The 19191-nt window shown below is 42.9% G+C and overlaps 2 protein-coding genes across 17 annotated transcripts in view; one reads left to right on the top strand and one right to left on the bottom strand.

The window, feature by feature from the left end:
• ZDBF2 (zinc finger DBF-type containing 2) overlaps positions 1-10872 on the top strand; it is a 33636-nt gene extending 22764 nt beyond the window's left edge. For 8 of the 12 annotated variants that reach the window (XM_039493874.1, XM_039493881.1, XM_039493875.1 and 5 more), the window contains one exon: positions 2779-10872. In XM_039493874.1, the coding sequence (XP_039349808.1) occupies positions 2779-5548 (2770 nt within the window). In that variant the 3' untranslated portion in view covers positions 5549-10872. Of the gene's footprint in view, positions 1-2764 lie in introns of all 12 variants that reach the window. The other 4 variants (XM_039493886.1, XM_039493885.1, XM_039493884.1 and 1 more) reach the window with 2 other exon arrangements.
• GPR1 (G protein-coupled receptor 1) overlaps positions 1-19191 on the bottom strand; it is a 133815-nt gene that overhangs the window by 70151 nt on the left and 44473 nt on the right. For 2 of the 5 annotated variants that reach the window (XM_039493911.1, XM_039493918.1), the window contains exon 2: positions 8606-8673. The exons of 1 other annotated variant lie outside the window; for it this stretch is intronic. The gene's annotated coding sequence lies outside the window, so the exon portion shown is untranslated. Of the gene's footprint in view, positions 1-2903; positions 3046-3142; positions 3186-7895; positions 8031-8605; positions 8674-19191 lie in introns of those variants that run through there. 2 more of the 5 variants (XR_005586058.1, XR_005586061.1) reach the window with 2 other exon arrangements.

Here is a 19191-nt window from a genome sequence, read left to right as displayed (position 1 = left end):
GCTTTCGTGGGTAAACCCCCCACCACCACCTCTTCAGATGCATGGAATGAAAATTACAGATACAATCATAAATATATATACTGGCACATGAAGAGAAGGGAGTTACCTTACAAGTGGAGAACCAGTGTTGACAAGGCCAATTCAGGCAGGGTGGATGTGGTCCACACTTAATAATTGATGAAGAGGTGTCAATACCAAGAAAGGGAAAATTGCTTTTGGAGTGAGCCAGCCACTCCCAGTCCCTATTCAAGCCCAAATTAATGGTGTTAAGTTTGCAAATGAATTGTAGCTCAGCAGTTTCTCTTTGAAGTCTATTTTTGAAGTTTTTTTTAATTGAGGGATAAATCTAAGTCTATTTTTGAATGTCCAGGGAGATTTAAGTGTTTTCCTTGTGGCTTTTGTATGTTACCATTCCTGATGTCTGATTTGTGTCCATTTATTCTTTTATGTAGAGACTGTCTGTCTGGTTTGGCCAACGTACATGGCAGATGGGCATTGCTGGCACATGATGGCATATATCACATTAGTAGATGTGCAGGTGAATGAGCTCCTGATGATGTGGTTGGGTCCTCTGATGGTGTCGCTAGAGATGGGGACAGAGTAGGCAAAGGGGTTTGTTACAGGGATTGGTTCCTGGGTTAGTGTTTCTGTGGTGTGGTGTGTAGTTGCTGGTGAGTATTTGCTTCAGGTTGGGGGGCTGTCTGTAAGCGAGGACAGGCCTGCCTCCCAAGGCCTGTGAGAGTGTAGTACGCCTTCAACCTGGCCAGACCTGCATGGACAAAGACTGTTATGTTTCTCCATATGAGCCTACCTCCCTTCCAAGTAGGCTCTTTGCATATTACAAATTAATGTGTATTACTTAACTAGTCAGTATTACCAGTTCCTTTAGATCTTCTACTGTGTCCCAGGTAGATATGCATTTCAGTACTGAAAGTTTGTTGCTTTTGGACATGCACCTTTCTTAATAGTAGGCCTTGCTGACCATGTAAGGACCAAATGCACTCCTTACTTGGGCAAAACTCTAGAGTTTGCTGTTATAAGGAGTGAAGGATTGATCCATGGATCCATATTTAGCATTTTAAAAGTAGATTTAAAAAAAAAAAGATAAAATGATTAATTGGTGAGGTATATCTACTACTGTACATGTTAAAATCTTTATAAATGCTTAGATTAAAGAAATTGCATGTTTCTAAACAGGATAATTAGACTTTGTTTTTTAATGAATTAATGACATGTACTTTTTTAATTTCAAAATTGAAACACTTTTGAGCTATATAAACATTTTGATTGTTACATAAAAAATATAATTTTGAAAAAATAGCCAAACCGAATGTTTTACTGTTGAAGGCAATAGTTCTCCCACACTGAGAATTTGTCTGCCAACTTTCAATCAGCAAACATTTTAATGTCTGTACTGGAGTAAATCCTTATGGTGAGATTGTACAATGAAAAGTGGCTAGGTAGAAATGCTTGCTCCTTATTCCACAGATTTGTTTCCTCTATGGAACCCTATGATGATATTTGCAGAGTCATATTTCAGAGAACCACTCTTTAAAAGAAGAGAATTTATGTACAGAGATGCTTATAAAGCTCTGTATAGCAGAATGATTAGTAGATCAACTATACATTAAAATAACTTAATTGTTCTTTATAAATCAAAGGGATTAAAAGAAGAAAAAGATTTTCTCTTCCCTTTCTCTGCTATCACTTGTAGAATAATGATACTAATGTGTTTTTAGCCATTCTGAAAAGCTCCTTGCTAGGAGAGAGTGAAAATAATAGCTACCTGATCCTTTATGGCAGGGGTGAGCAAACTACGGCTTGCAGGCCGTATCCGGCCTGTCAGACCTTTAAATCTGGCCCTTGAGCTCCCGCCGGGGAGCGGGTTCGGGGGCTTGCCCCACTCCACATGGCTCCCAGGAAACAGGTGGCATGTCCCCCCTCTGGCTTCTATGCATAGGAGCAGCCAGGGGGCTCCGCACACTGCCCCTGCTCCAAGCCCTGCCCCTCCCATTGGCCACAGTTCCCGGCCAGTGGGAGCTGCGGGGGCGGCACCTGTGGACAGGGCAGCACGCAAAGCTGCCTGGCCGTGCCTCCGCGTAGGAGCCGGAGCTGGGGACATGCTGCTGCTTCCAGGAGATGCTTGAGGTAAGCACTGCCCGGAGCCTACACCCCAGAGCCCCCCCGTCCCCCGCTACCCCCTGCCCCAGCCCCAATCCCCCTCCTGCCCTTCAAACCCCTCAATCCCAGTATGGAGCCCCCTCCTGTACCCCAAATCCCTCATCCACAGCCCCACCCCAGAGTCCGCACCCCCAGCCGGAGCCCTCACCCCACCCCCCGCACCACAACCCACTGCCCCCCCGGAGCCCCCTCCGACACCCTGAGCTCCTCATTTCTGCCCCACCCTAGAGCCTGCACCCCCATACAGAGCCCTCACACCCTCGTGCATCCCTACCCCCTATTTTGTGAGCATTCATGGCCCACAGTACAATTTCCATACCCAGATGTGGCCCTCAGGCCAAAAACTTTGCCCACCCCTGCTTTATGGAATCAGACAAATGCCCAGTTTGTCTTCTTTCTTTGGGGTGCTTTATGGAACATTGTCTTTGTTTCCTTTCTTTTCTTGAAGCTTTACTTTGTAAAGTACTGTAGGTAGTGATTTCAGTTTGTTCTTAGTCCTAATGCACTATACTTTAATAATGGTTATGGAACTCTTAATTCTTTTGTTTGAAAAACTTTATATATATTTACAACATTTATACAGTTTGTTTTTTCCAGACCAACATATGATGACATGCCATTTCCCATCTCCCCAATGGCTCCCCAGGATGTTTTCCTGCTTCCAGAAGAGGAGGAGAAAGAGGTGGTAAGAAGCATACGGGAGATGCCTGGCACAAACAGTGAATCCATTGTTAAAGCATGCGCCCCTTCTCCTTGCAGATCTCAGGAGGGCATAAAGTCAATTTCTGTACCACAGACATTTATCCAAAAACTAAAGATGGGACAGGAACACATCTTAAAAATATCTCAGCAAACTTTGGACATCTGTAGCAGTGAGAAAAAACATACACTAATGGATGGCGCTCAGATTGCAAATAGTAGCCATGATGGCCAGTTTACAGATGTGAGCCCAGTATCTCACCATTTGCGTAGCACCCCTTTATGTCACAGTTCTCCTGTTAGCCCTGTAATTGCAAAAAATATTAGGTACTCAGCAACATCAAATTTGATTCCAAGTAGCAGATATGATCATATTCAGAAGGATGTATGCCACAAGGATGGATCATTAAACACAAATCCTAATCCTGTTCTGGCATCAGTCCACCCAAAAAAACCTTCATTTTCACGTCAGAGACCTACCTGCAGCCAAGGCAACGCTTCATATATTATCTCAGGTCAATCTTTTTTTAAACTAGATGGTTTACAATCTCAGGATGAAACTTTGGTGTCTGACTTCTGTCTCAGGGATCTTGTGGGTACTAGCAACTCACTAAGTTTTGGGGCATCCCCACATTTAACAAGATACAAAGACGTGAAGGTGAGCAGGGTTGATGAAACTTCAGTAGATGAGATAATTGAAGAAGTCATTCTGAAGTACTGCCATGGAGCTCCACCTAATGAGTTGTCTTGCAAAGATGAAGAGAGTAATTCCTATTTAAATATTTCATCACTTCTGGATCACAATAGTCTAGAGGGTTCTGAAATGAGTTTTGATTGTGAGGCACCTGTTTGCTCAGGAGCAGGCCTACCCAAGGCAGCTACAAAGGATATAGAATTCCTAAAAGAGGTCCAAGTAAACTTGGAAGATAGGAACTATGGAACTCAACTTAGTTCTGTTCTAAAAGGTGGTTCAGTGGAGCAAACAGAAGCAGCAAAACAGGATATAATAATTCATAATGAGGAACCAGTTCTTCCAGCTCTGCCTCATGTGCCTCCTTCCTTTGTGGGAAAGACGTGGTCCCAGATAATGTATGAAGATGATATAAAAATTGAAGCACTTGTGCGTGATTTCAAGGAAGGTCGTTTCCATTGTCATTTCAATAGTGAACCCTCTGCCAACTGTACAGGGAAGGGGATGAGGAAGAAGAAGCAGAAAGATGAAAGAAAGAGTGACATTGTTACAGGTAACAGAACAGAAACTTCGTCGATTAAAGCATTGCCAGAATTGAATGATGCTATAAGTGGTGGTTCTGATTTTGATAATCTTTTGGCCTCTGATACACTATGCAACCCACAAATACTTCAAATGCCTAGAAAGAGGACGTGGCGCCTTGCTTCAAGATGCCAAGTGGTCAAAGTCAGCCATGGAACCCAAACCAGTTTAGTGAACTATCCAATAGTAAAAAGAAAAATCATTAGAAAGGAGCCTGATCCACCGGATCAGAAAGCAAACATTATTTGGTCAGAGAATGAAAGAATTTCAAATATGAAGACCAGACTGTGTGCCCTCAAGCTTCCTGAAGCATATACCAAAATTATGAGCCCTCTGCAGCCCAAGACAGTGGTTTATGTCCTTTCATGTCCAGAGATTAAACAATATAAAGGCAAACCCATAGATGTTCCCAAAATGAGGAGAAATCACAGCTCCACAGACAGCAAGGATTCTGTAAGGTACAGATACAAACAATGTTCTCTTAAGTATTATGACCCACTGACAAATCGAATTCTGAAAACACCTCCCAAGAGCACAGTTAGAGAAAAAGCCAAAAAGCCCTCCCATGTTCGACAACTGTTTAGGAGTCTAAGCTTTGATGCAAACACACAGAAATTATCTGATACACAGAAAGAATGTACACCATCTAAATTCTTCAACTGGCCAGGCTTCTATAGTTCTTCTTCAGCGACTTTCCTGTCAGATCCAGTTAAAGGGAATGATATGAATTCAAGTCTGAGGACAGATGGAGCTTCCATTTCCACAGAAAGGTCTGATTTTCCGATATTTGTTCACTCAGAGAAGTCCTATAAACACGTAGTCATTTCACCTTTCAACTCCCATCAGTCTCAGATAGAAGGAGATGTTAGATTAACCCCAGTTAATAGCAGGGTTGCCAAAACACCTTTGAAGTCAATCAGGAGCGAACGATTGGAGAGGGAGAATTCAAAGACAATGTGGAAGAGGAAAGAAGGCACTAGTAGAGAACCAGGTTTTTCCAAAAAGGCTTCAGGACCCATGTCTGTCAATTGTGGCCTTGTGAGAAGAGGAAGTAGAGCAGCCTCAGGCAAACAAGCATCCAGAACTAAAAAGCAAAAAAAAGAGCAGATAAGAAGGGAGCTCTCCTCTTGTGCCCAAAAATCTTCTTCTGTCTTCTCCATCCATAGGCATCAAACAAGGAAACCTACTTTGGGAAAGCACCTCAAAAAGGAAAAACTTGATGCTAAAAAGCTAATGGTTAGGAGGAAACCCAGGAGGACATTTTTGAACTCTACAATCATTTCAGGGATTACTGAAAAGAGGCAGAAAATCACAGCAGGGTCTTTTCAGAAGAAGCCAGAACTAGCTTCTTCCAAAGTTAGGAGCTGGGAGATAAGGGTCTCCCCAGCACTGTGAAACGGCCCTTACCAGGAGATAGCTAGCCAATAAAACAACAACAAACTTTTACTTACCCAACAACTGGGAATAGGCTGAGGAAAAAGAGTGAACGGAAGGTGTTTATACAAAATCCAGGTGATGTGCCAGAACTGCAGATACAATGAATTGAAAGTCCAGTAATAAACTACTGTAGCAACAAACTAATTTCATGTTGCTGGAATATGGGCACACTATATATTGCACTGTTTTTCTTCGAGTGATGGTCCCTATTGAATTCCACTGAGAATTTGCATGTGTGCCATGCGTCTGGAGCTGGAGAGTTTGAAAGTAGTAGTGTCCATTGGTCTGCACATGCACCCTTGCCTTGCCTCATGGATTTGTACTAGGTGATAAAGAGCGGGGTGGACGGACTGCATATCCAGTTCCTTCTCACAGCTGCATGGTCCAAGTCAGAGCTAATAGTGTCCTCTCATCTCTGATGCACTTTTAAAAGAAAAATGTTTTAGAAATTGTCTATAGTTAGTTTTGTATTCTGCTGTTATTACTGTTTCTTAGGTAGTTAAGTTTTTAGTAATAGTTTTTGTAGGATTTGGACTTTGGGGGAATCTGTTTTTCTAGTCCCCAGCAGTCACACGCCGGTGCTGGATTATGCCGAAGATGCCAGGATTCAAGATTTGCGCTTCCTGCCCCCGTTTTGTTCTCCATCAGCGATGAGCACCAACACTGCTTGGGAGAAGCCCATATTTTATCAGCAGGATCTGCCAGTCCTTCCCAAATCATACCTGAGAAGGCCGGGCTTTCCTCCTCAAGAAGCACCTCATGGAGGTTACCATGACGCTGCAGTTGGACCCAGTCCAGTGACCCACCCCTGTACATCTGCCTGAGAAACCTAGTAGTGTGCCTCTGGCCTCGGAGCTTGAACCTGGCTCTGGTGGTACCGCTGCTATGGACCCCATGCCAGGGCCTAGTCGGGAGGCAAGGAAGCATGGACATAAGCATGGCAGTAAGTCTTCCTCCAAGCCAAAAAAGAATGATGCACCTTCCATGAGTTCCAGCCACAGAGAAGCAGCCTGTTCCAAGGTACCCATGCTTGACACAAAATTTGTGCAGACCAACAGATCTGCCAGTACAGAGAACCAAGCTGCACATGCCTTCAGTGTCAGCTGCCCTTAAGACAAGGGAGCCACCAGTTCCTGGACAGTCCTCTGCTCTGGTGCTGGCTACAGAACAGGTACCGTTGATGCTGGGATGCTTGGAGAAAGCACCGGAGTCACATGAGTAGTTTGCCCTGGGGGAACCAAGATGTTCGCATCTTCCTCTGCCACCTGCACCTAGAGAAGGCTGATCTTCTATCTGGCATTTGCCACAGTCAGGCCCCACTTGGATGCCTCCTTCTGTGGATTGCATGTTTCTGATGGTACTGCCATTGGAACCAGGATCTGAGTTCTCATTGTCCTTGGATTCCGACGGAGCACAAGAGCCGCTCATTCCCTATTACCAGTATGAGTACCCAAAAGGACTGTCAGTGGCGTGGCAATACCCTCCCTCCCCCAACAGAGAATCCACTGGTTTCCTTCACCCTGGGGCCCTTCGCAACATCCACTCAATCAGTCTTTCTGGCCCTATTGAGGGTCCTGATCTCAGTACCTACTCTCAGAGCCTGCTTATTCCACGAGGGAGGCTTTGCCTCTGTTCCCGGTTAGGGCACCCTTGAGAGACGCTCTGAACAAGTTATGGACGATGAACGCTCAGTCCTGTTCCAATGGTACTGCCAGAGCAGGAATGCTTCCCTTCATCCTCCTCAAATGCTGCAGTCACTTCAGCCTCCCCTTTGTCTCCTGGTGACTTTTGCCAGTTCCAAGAACTTCTGCAAAGGATGGCGGATGAGCTGCATAGTCCACTGGAGGAAGTACAAGACAAACTGCATCAGCGCCTGGACATCTTTCATTCCTTGGTATTGAGCAGGGTTGCCCTACCAATCAACAATGCTATTCTTCAGCCAGCTTGAATGGTTTGGCATATCCCGGCCACATGAACACAGAGAAGAGATACTACGTACCAACCCAGGGGTCGGAGTTTTCTTTCCCTACCCCAATTCTCTCGTGGTGCAAGCAGCAACGGAACGCTCCAGACAATGACATCTGTGCTCCACCCCGACAGATAATCAAGGCAAACATTTAGAGCTCCTGGGATGCAAGGTCTTCTCTTCAGCAAACTACCAGATTTCAAACTACCAGGCTTTGCTGGCCAATTAATGATGGCAAAGTGAAGGACTTTATTGAAAAGCTGCCTCAGCAAGATTGAGCATGTTTCCAGTCTATCCTGGAGGAGGGTAAGCTGGTGGCTAGAATGGTGCTTCAGTTAGCTGTGAATGCTGCAGATACTACCTCATGCTCGATGGCCACAGGCATTGTCATGCAAAGGGAATCATGGCTTCACTCATGCAGTTTTCCCAGATAATGGCAGAATACTATTGAGGACCTTCCTTTTGATGAGTCACCTGTTTAATCAGAAAACCGATAAATCTCTCCATCCCCTCAAGGATTCCAGAGCCACACTTAGATTGCTGGGTATCTATACACTTGAACGCAAGAAAAATTCTACTGCCCACCCCCTACAGTGATTCACGTCTCCCTAGTTCTTCCATCAGAGGCCATATAAACCTCATTGTAAGTGCCAGAAGACCCAGCGAATCCCACCCTCCAGACCCGACTTCTCAGGCTTCATCCTCTTACATGCAATCTGCTCAGAAGTGATATTTCTGTGTACCACTAGAGAACCGTCAACCACCAGGCCCTCTGCCATGGAGCCAACCCATCCCCTTTGGGAGTCATCTAGCACTCTTCTTACCAGCTTGGAGTGCAATAACTGATAAGTGGGTCCTGGATGACATCCGCTATGGTTATACAATTGAGTTCACCACACTACCTCATCCAGATCCCCTGCCTTGATCCCTTTTCAGAGACCACTCTCATGACAGCATCCTTGCCCTAAAAATAGACTCTTTTTACTGCAAAGGGGAGCAATAGAGCACATTCTTTCAAACTATCAGGGCACAGGGGTTATTCCACTTACTTCCTGGTACCCAAGAAAAAGGGTGTCTGGAGACCAATCCTGGACCTACAGCACTTCAGCCGCTTCATCTGCAAGCCAAAGTTTGGTATGGTTACCTTAGCAGCCATCATACTTTCTCTAGAAAAAGGCATGTGGGTTTACGGCTCTATTTTCATATAGACATCCATCCAACCCACAGAAGACTCAGGAGGTTCATGTTGGGTCCTCAGCATTTTCAATGCGGGGTTCTACCATTTGGACGCACCATTGCTCCCCGGGTCTTCACCAAGGTTTTCTCTGTCATAACAACCCACCTCAGGCACACTGGAGACCTTATTTTTCCTCTTCCTCACACCCTCACGCTCAGTGGAATACAATAAGGACTATCACTTGAAGAAGAACATGTTACTTACCTGTAACTGGAGGTTCTTTTGAGATGTGGGTCCCTATCTGTATTCCACTTTCCTCTCTGCTGCCCCTCTGTTGTGATCTATTTGATTTGTGGTGGAGAAGGAACTGGAGACACGGTCGGTCTGCTCCACCCTTTATTGCCTTGGACAAATCCATGAGGCAAGGGAAGGGTGCATGTGCGGACCAAAGGACACTACTGCTTTCAAATTTTCTGGCTCCTGACACATGACATGCATGCATAAACCCTCTGCAGAATACAGATAGAGACCACCCATCTCGAGGGTAAGTATCCTCCTCTTCTATTGTGTAAAGTTACAGAAATTTGTTTATTTGTTTAAATTAAGCACTTAGGACCTTATTTACTACACTTCAGTGCACTGTCACCCTTTACAGGAGACAAACTGTGAGCTTGACTTGTATCATATTGTATTGTGTGATAGTAAATTCAGTGCATTATGGCGCACTAGACTATAATAAAGTATCATGTAGAATCAACGTTACTTATTGTGCCTACCTTTCTTCACAATTGTAAAGTGTAAAGATATGATTAAACAATTGCACTAGAAATTAAACAGAGTAATATTAATTAGTAAGGAATATGTATTTTGTGTTTGTATGTGTATATTCACACCTAATTTATACATACAATACATTTTCAAGACTGTTTCAAAGGCAGTTTAAATTAATACAGTATGATACAAAGCAGATCTGTGCAATGGTGTCTTCAACAAAATATACAATTACAGTATTGTAGCAAATTGTGTAATTAGTGTTTTTCTAAAACCATGTCCAACTTTATTGGACAAAACAAGAGCACTGTGAACTTTCACTCTAGCAATAACGGATGGTGTTGGTAAGGAAATAATAATCTTTCCAGTACTATACAAGCAACATGGTTGAGGTCCTAATGAAACCTCAAAAACCAAAAGAAAGTTAAAGTTAAATCTGAAAATTTAGCTTAATGGTTTGATTCAAAATTCACCTTTGAATCGTTGAAAAGAGCAGAGAAAAAGGTTGTACTGGTGAGTGTGAATGACAGTGGGTTATCCTAAATTTCAGCCTTAACTGTTAAGTCCTTTTGGTTTTTTTGTGTATTTAAAGCAGACCTGTTTTTACTTCAACTTAGTTTACTGTAGTTGAGAGTTTACTTCTTTTTAAAACTTAGTAAAATATTTTAAAAAATCTAAGGCCATGAGAGTTTAGTCAGCTAAGGACTATTTTGTAAATACTTAACTGCAGTTTTTAAATAATCATATTCCATACTGACTTATGGTTGGTTATTGACCGTCTTAACAATTCCACATACCTCTAGGTGGGTCCCTGCTAAATTCACAGCCATGAAAAACACGTCATGGACCATGAAATCTGGTCTCCCCTGTGAAATCTGGCTATTGTAGGGTAGTCACGATATTGCCACCCTTACATTTGTGCTGCCTTCAGAACTGGGCAGCCAGAAAGTGGCATCTGCTGGCCAGGCGTCCACCACCACCAGTGCAGAAGTAGGAGTGGCATAGTATGGGTGGGGTCATGACTTTTGAGGGAAGCAGGCCTGGCCTTACAGTGGGCGATGTGGGTTAACCTCCCAGGGTGCCGTGGTCAGGAGGGTACTGTGGTCTCACCCCTCCCCCTCCCAACTAAGGCCTCTTTAACCCCCAAGCACTGGTCCCGGAGCTGGGGAGGGGCTGGGCTGTGGGAGCCCTGGTTGGGGGCTTCTACCAGGCGCTGGGCTCCAGCTGCTAATTCTGGCTTGGGTGGGAAGGGATGGGACTTCCTCTTCCTCTGCACAGGTCACACCCACCTCTGGGAACCTCCCCGGGCTGTAGGAAGTTCTGTGGCTGCTGGCTGGGAGCCCAGCTCTGAAGGCAGCGCCGCCACCAGCAGCAACATAGAAAAAAGGGTGGCAATATCATGTCATGCCACCTTTACTTCTGTGCTGCTGCTGCCTTCAGAGCTGGGCTTCCGGCCAGCAGCTGCCACACTACGACCACCCAGCTCTGAAGGCAACAGTGCAAAAGCCTTTTTTCTTTTTAGAACTATTATAGTGACAGCCTCTTTTGTCAAGGCATGTTTAGAGGGCACAGGCCCTGATCCTGCAAATACTTCTGCACTTTGAACTCCATGAGACCAGGGCCAGCTCCAGGCACCAGCTAAGGAAGCAGGTGCTTGGGGTGGCCAATACAAAGGGGCAACACTCTGTCTGCTATTGGGGCGGCCCGTCCGGGTCTTTGGCGGGAATTTGGCGGCGGTTCCCTCAGTCCCTCTCTTCCTCTTTGAACTGCTGCCGAAGAGGGAGTGAAGGACCCGCCGCCGAAGAATGGAGCAGCATGATTGAGCTGCCGCCGAAGTGCCGCCGATTGTGGTTTTTTGTTGTTTGGTTTTTTTTTGCCGCTTGGGGTGGCAGAAAACCTGGAGCCGGTCCTGCATGAGACTGTTCACCTGGGTCAGGTGTATCATGTGCTTATAATATCTGCAGGATCAGCATCTTAATTTGGAGATGTACAACTTAATAAACCATACAAAATTGTTTGGAATCTTCTGAAATCCATTTGAAAATTAAAAAATAGCAGTAATTTGGAATGGAAAAGACCCAGCTAGCCTTATTATACATCTTCTTGCCCGTGCACAGGAAGATTGTGCATATGCAAAAAGAAAAAGTTTGGAAAAATGCAAATAAACCAGTTATTTAAAGTGCCCATGGTCACTAGTTTGAGTTAAGGACTTAATGGACTTCAAAATGTTGGTTTTAAAAAACACTATTTCTGAGTTTTATTAAATAAAAAAGCACCATAAACAACTAATATATATATATTTTAAATAATACTCTTGGCATCTCTTCTTTTGATGCATCTGCATAATTCCCATGAGAAATAAGAGGTTGCATGTATTTACATCACCAGAGATTAGATTCTTTTATAACTCTTGGTCCAACTGATTTTTTTTTTTTAACTTTGGAAATAGCTTTTATTTTCCCAGAGACCTTCTTATACACTTGTCAGTCCAAGACAGAATCCTAGGACCATGTTATCAATAACTGGAAATAGGGGTTTCTTTAAAAAAAAAAAAGAAAGAAAGAAAGAAAAAAACCCACCACAGGTAGCCCCATTAACTAATTGTGCCTCTATAATTTGATATTTTGTCTAATAATATAATTGATTTTTTTAAAAAGCAAAGTTGTAAAGGAAAGGTTTTTATAGCAAAGTTAATTTTTAAATAAAAGTTTTAAAACAAAAGGATTTTCTTTAGAGGAAAACTTATGTTTTAAATCAAAGTTTTAAACTAAGTTAGTACCATGGGTAAATCTCATGCTGACATATATTTTTATGGTATAAGAATGCCCTCTGTACCTAACCTGTTCTGACTCATTTTTGGATATGCATAGTTCTGTTTGTAAATACGGTTTTGTGCACATTCTACTTGAGAACAATTGTGTGTAATATATATATTTACTGTCAGTAAATGGACTGTCCTTCATGTTAATCAATTATAAACTTATGCTTCTCCCACATACACAACTTTCCCTTGGAACCTCGTAATATCCACATGTTGAAGACTTTAGAATGTAAAACATGTTATGCACTTTTGCATGAAAAGTCTTTTGTAAATAGGGCCCTAAGTCAGTGATTTTTTAAAAAAAATTAAATAATTGACTATATTTAAATAAGAGTTTAAATAATTATATATTTTCCTTTAAAACCAGTATGAAGAGTAACAGCTTATTATTTTTTTAAAGAAAAAAAAAGTACTTGGAATATAAATTTTGGAAAACTATTGCTGTAATAGTGGCAAAACAACATTTATTGTATGTTAAAACTCCTTTATATACCTGACTTCTGACTGTTAAAGACCTTTTCTGTGCATGCTCAATGAATATGAAACAAAGAGAAAACAATGACATGAGAGGTAAATATAGAAACTCGGAAAGAAAACAGAGGGAAGGTAGTGGCAAAGAGATGCTCATAGGAAGCCAATGTGTGTTTGTTTATGGGGTCGGTGAGAGTCATTTGTTTAAAAAGAGCAGGGTTGACATTTTCAAAGTGGTTGTGAGATGTGTGTCTCTTTCCCTAGATACACATCTCCCATTAAAATGAATGGGACAGATTCTGCTACCATTATACATGTTAAGTAGTACCTTATTTCATGAGTAGTCCCACTAAAAACAAAAAACACGAATAAAGATGGTAGAATCTGGTCCAGTGAAAATGCAGGAAGGGATGTGAGTTAACTTATGATCATATTGAAGGAAATGGAAATATTAGTTTTGACTTCAGTGGGGCCAGGATTTCACCCAGTGTATCTAAATCATTTGCACACACTGAAAGCCTCAACCCAGATTCACGCAGGGAAGCAAAAAAGAGGGAATGGGCTAGAGGGGGGGTTATTTTATATTATATGAATAGTAGCAAAAAAAACCACTTCTAAAATAAATTTAGTGAAAGCTTAGACAAAGAATATTTTGTAACAGCTGAAAGAGAATAGTTTCCAGCCCTGTTTCTTGGTCCATGTTATATATTATTGACTTTTACACTTTTTTTTTTTTTTACATTTCATTGATTAAAACAAATTTGTGACTTGTCTGACTTCACTACCATGCTCTCTCCACCATTTAAAACCTGGCATTTCTTCCCCACTGAAATTATTTTATTATTGTTCTTGTTTATTTGCATTATTGCAGCATCTCGGAGCCCCAGTTATAGACTTGGATCCTATTGTGCTATGTCTAAACATAGAACAAAAGGATAGTTTGGGCCCCAAAGAACTTACAATCTAATATAAATTTAGTAATTTCCCTCTCCAATTCTTGTTCTGATTTGATTTTTTTTTCTCTCCAATTTTTTCTAGCTAATTTGCCTGTATTAATTTGTATATGATGTTCTCATGATCATAGTATCAAAATGTTCCCTTTCAAGGTCCTGATTTGGAAAGGTATATAAGTATGTGCATAATTAAGTGAACAGAACTACTCAGAGATAAACACATATTTAAGTACATTGCTGTACTGGTGCCCAGCTAGGTATCATCATTTTGTGCTTAATATTTTCACATTTGTCTTATCTTTATTTTGAATTTTCTCCTTTGATGTTGTAGTTCTTTCCCTCTTTTCTGTCTGACTCTTCAGTCACTTACTGTTATTACAAGCTCACTTTGTCTTGCATGTTGATTGTTGGCCTTGTGCAATGCTGCAGTTAGATGGCTTTTCCATTTAATTAATATAGTTCTTAATCATACTGGTTTTTCAGATTTCCTGTTTTGCCCATTTCCCCTTAAGACATCTTTGTTTGCGTTAACTCCTTTTTGCATTTTCTGCCATTAAAAAAATTTACCTTCCATCTGGAAACAAATAATAGGAGTCTCTAGTAAGGGACCAAATGAACTAAGAGTTATTCCAGAAGAGGAGAGAACATCCTAACACTTGAATGCCTTTTTATAATTATGGATTGGACTGGGAAAGTAAAGTAAAAAATATATCATTTTGTAATGTATGCAGAAATTTGTTTTGTGCTATCAGTTGATTTCTTATAAATTACAGTATTTTAGATCACCTTTTCCTGGAAACTTTCCAGTGGCATAGGTCTGAGCATGCCCAGAAAGCAAAGGTTTTCTTTCTTGTTTGTTTTTAATGTTTTACAGATATGAGTTTGTTCATTCCTCCAACCATAAAACATCACAAGTCCTGTTTTTAATAAAATAAAGACTGAATTTTGCATTTTTGTTAGTTTCTTTATTCATGAAATATGACTTACTATATCATCAACTGGCGCTATTTATTCTGGAGAGATCAACACAATTTATGCTTTTTCATAGACAACCTCTCTTGTCTCATGGATGGCCCAGTCATAATTGATGTGGACATTTATAGTCTCATAATTAGTGACATCCTGGCCCCACTGAAGTCAAAGGGAGTTTTACCATTGACTTCAGTAGAGACAGGGTTGTACCCTATGCTCCTGGGTTAATGACAGCAATTGCTTACATTGAAAGATAATATTTTAGGATAGCATTTAATATATATTCTAGGTGTCTTCAGCTGCTAAAATGCATTTAGAGATGAGTACCAGCCCCATATGACCTGCCAGCTCCCTGCAGACCACCAACCAGTTCTCCACAGACCACCAGTGGCCCATAGACCACAGCTTGAGAACCTTAATTTAATGAGGTAGAGCATTGTTTTTGATGTGTTACAATTTCATGTAGCCTTCCATCTTGGGTAGGACCACTTGGCTTTACTCTGCAATCCTGTAGATCAAACTAGAACTGACCATGGGAATAGATGAACCAAAAGCACCTTGTGCATAAATGCTTTGTTTTTCTGGTAAACAACAGAATTCTATATCTTTTATCTGGTTATACTGATTAAATATCTTTATACTCCCTGCTGCCATACCTCACTAAGAAGATGAGCTCTTATAGGATCTTACAAACTAAACCAGGGGTCTCAAACTCAAATGACCCCGAGGGCCGCATGAGGACTAGTGCATTGGCCCGAGGGCCGCATCACTGACACGCCCCCTTGCTGCCCCTGGCCCCACCCCCAATCCACCCCTTCCATGAGGCCCCGCCCCTGCCCTGTCTCTTCTCCACCTCCTCCCCTAAGCGCGCGGCTCCCCGCTCCTCCCTCCTGGAAAGTGCTAAGCGCCACCAACAGCTGTTTGGTGGCTTGGTGGCGGGGCACTTAGGCGGCGGGTCCCGGAACAGAAGGGGCCCCCCACCGCCGAAGACCGGGCTGCGCTTCGGCGGCGGCGGGTCCCTCTTTTCCCCACCCCGGCTGGTCCCGCTTCCCACCCCGGCCCCGGCCGGTCCCGCGTCCCTCCCCCACCCCCCGGCCCGGCCCGGCCCGGCGGGTCTCGCTCCTCCCCACCCCCGGCCCGGCCCGGCGGGTCTCGCTTCCCTTCTCCCCCACGCCCGGCCCGGCGGGTCCCGCTTCCCACCCAGGCCCGGCCCGGCGGCTCCGCTCCCCTACCCGAGCGCGTCTCCGGCGAGGCCTGAGCTTCGTCCCGCTCAGAGCCGCGGGGTGGGGGGGGGGGGGGGGGGGCGCCACGCCGAGCGCAGCGCTCAGCCCAGAGCTCCCAGCCCCGCCCCCTCCCCACGCGGATCGGGGCGGGGCTCAGGCGCTCGGACGGAGACTCGGCGCTCTATGCACCGAGGCTCCAGGAGAGGGGCGGAGGCGGGAGCCTCCGCTTTTCTCTTGGGGGCCCCTGCGGAGCCCGGGGCAAATTGCCCCCTTTGCCCCCCCCCTCTGGGCGGCCCTGGGGAGCTCCGCGGGCCACAGGGAAGAGCTCCGCGGGCCGCATGTTTGAGACCCCTGAACTAAACCATGTCAGGTTGGATCAATAAACAGCAAGCTTTTAAAGAACATTGCAGAAAACAGTGGTGTTGGTTCAGTAGGTGGTACTCTTTCTTCTTATGGCCCCAAATTCATCACTGCACTTAAGCATGTGCTGAAGTTTAGGCATGTGTCATAGTTTCAGAGTTTAAGGCTAGAAGGAAACACTAGATCATTTAGTCTGACTTGTATATGACAGGCCACCAACAGTATCCAGCACCCACACACTAAACCCAACAACCAAAATGAGACCAAAGTGTTACAACCCATAGGATACTAGACTATTAAGTGCCACAAGAAGAGAATAGGACTGAGTGAGGTGCACCAATGCTCAAGGCCCCTGCAATGGAAGGTAATTGGTTCAATGAGACATACCCAGATAATCCTGGCAAGTGACCTGCTTCCACATACTACAGAGGAAGGTAAAAAACACCCAAAATTCTCTATCAATCTGGCATGGTGAAAAATTCCTTCCTGATCCCACATATGACTATCAGATCCCAAGCATGTGAGCAAAAACCAACTAACCAGGCACCTTAGAGAGAGAATGCTCAGAGTCCTGGCTTAAGGGTTTTGATGAATCAGGGCCTAAATTGTTAGCGAACCAATGGCCCAGTATCATGATAGGAGGCACAATTGGAGGTGCTGTCGATGAATTAGAAAACAAAGTATTGACCATGTGTTCATCAAAGGTTCCATGATACTTTTGTAAATATAGAGATGCAAACCCTGTATCCTAATTCTGACTTGGGTAATGATATGTGCATATGATATTTGTAAGATATTTAAGGTGGGGACCACCTCTTACTATGTGCTTGTACTTTGTATCTAACTCAGTGGGTCCTGATCCTGGTTGGGGCCTTTGGTTGTCACAAATAGTACATATAATCATAGCCTTTTAGTTTCAGCTGGATACAGTAGAATTTTTCAGTATCTGTCCCAAACTGTTACGGAGAGCTTCTGTATGCTGCTAAACAGCTGTTTCTCTCCTCCACTCCCTGATGTCAAACTTATTTTATGTATATTAAAGTGTCGAGGGGTCCACTGGTGGGGGGAGCACGGGGGAGAAAGTATTCATATGACACCACTATTATAGAGGTCAGGTGATTTTAAAGCTGTTTCAGTCTTTGTCATTGCATTCCCTTCCTAAGGTGCAGAAAATGTAGTCAGGTCTCCCCTAATTTCCCCCAGAAATAATAAAGGTGTAGTTGATAGTATCATGTGTTATAGCTGGTTAGTTTTCATACTTGCTGTTTCATTTCCATTTAAGAATTAGCACTGGTTGCAATTTAAGATGTTGGGTTTAACCTGTTTGACTAGCATGGGGCAATAATATTGTACAAATATATTACAGGACCAAATCATGTCCTGGCCAGTTTATCAAGGAGAGCAGAGATGCTGCTTTATCCTCTAGGCCATACACACTAGCAGGTAGTGAGAGCCATACTTGCTCCTGAGCGCACGAACTACAGCCTTGTGGATGTGATACGAAAGCAGGACCCACTTTTTAACATACTCTTGAGTTGTGATGAGGAGAGGCTCTCTGCTTATTTTCTTCACTCTGTAACCTTGATACCAGTGCAACAGAAGGCAGGAGTTAGCCCACAGGATGGTTAGAGAATCTGTTGAGTCTCTGTTTTGGCTGAACTTTTACTAAGAAATGTCCAACATCCAAATAAATCTCCATGGTAAATTTCCTGCTTTAGTTATTTCAAATTCAGCTCTTTTGTGCTCCCAGTGTGTTATTTTACATAACTAAATGTAAATATTAATAATTTTTATTGTCCATGTCATCCTTTCAGCCCCTGCTATGAGAGAAAACTAGCTATTCTGAGGGGCTGTGTCACATTTCTCTGGTTCAGAGTTAAAGATAAAAGTATTAAAGCAATATGTTGCCATCAACAGACTTTGCTGAACATTTAAAGCACTGTAGTTACAATTTTGCCCTGACTAATCAAGACTAAGTAGTCGCATGGTCCACTGGTGGTAGAAGCCATTGCTTAAGAGATTAGAATCTAATATCTTAAGTTATGGACACAGTTGAACATAGACTTACAAGTTTTCTGTGACAGATGTTTATGGCTTTTAGATTCGCGAGTGTGTCTCTTTAACACCATCATATTTTTCAGTTTGTTCTAGAAAACTGTCATTTTTGAGTTGTTGCAACATATTGTACCTGTTTTATTGAGTGTGAGGTCAGGATAATGTTGCAGCCAAAGTCAGCACGTTTTCATTTATATTTGTATGCCTTCCATAATGGGTAAATGTTCATACAGTGCTTTGTGGATGTAAAGAATTCTGTAAGTGGTAAGTATGATTATCAAGAATTATTTTAACATTTCATCTGTTTAACACTCTCTCAGTTTAGACTTCATTATTCAATGTGCATCACTTATGAAACGCCATAGCAAAAATCCTACTCTCATGTACTGCACATCTTTACAAGTGCAGCACATTATTTATCTTGGAGATTCCAAAAGGACAGTATCATGAAGCTCAAAGTTTTTTAATATATTTATTTGTTTATTTTTGTACTCTCCATTTTTAAAGCCTTCTTAAAAGCTTGAAAAAGATCTTCATTCTTCTTTTTCTATTTAACATATTCTGCCTTGTGGTTTCCCCCTAGTACCTCTCCATTTTTAAATAGAAATTAGCCCCTGATGCAAAGATCAGATCCAAAATTTCCCAAAGTTCAGGATGAAGGGGTGTTATTTGGATTTACAATTTTGATTCAGCCTCAGGAGGTATGTAATTTTATATAACTATAAGACTGTTCTCTATCAATGTCACCTTTTAAGAATAAGGGCCCCACTATCATGTTTGCAAGGGGCACTCCCTGTCATTCTAAGATAACTGCTGTGTTACAAAGAGAGCA

The sequence above is a fragment of the Mauremys reevesii genome, linkage group 11 (assembly GCF_016161935.1).
Source record: "Mauremys reevesii isolate NIE-2019 linkage group 11, ASM1616193v1, whole genome shotgun sequence".
In the NCBI taxonomy this organism is placed as follows: Eukaryota; Metazoa; Chordata; order Testudines; family Geoemydidae; genus Mauremys; species Mauremys reevesii.
The sequence above is the reverse complement of the archived record's forward strand: the minus strand, read 5'-3'. Positions and strand labels throughout refer to the sequence as shown.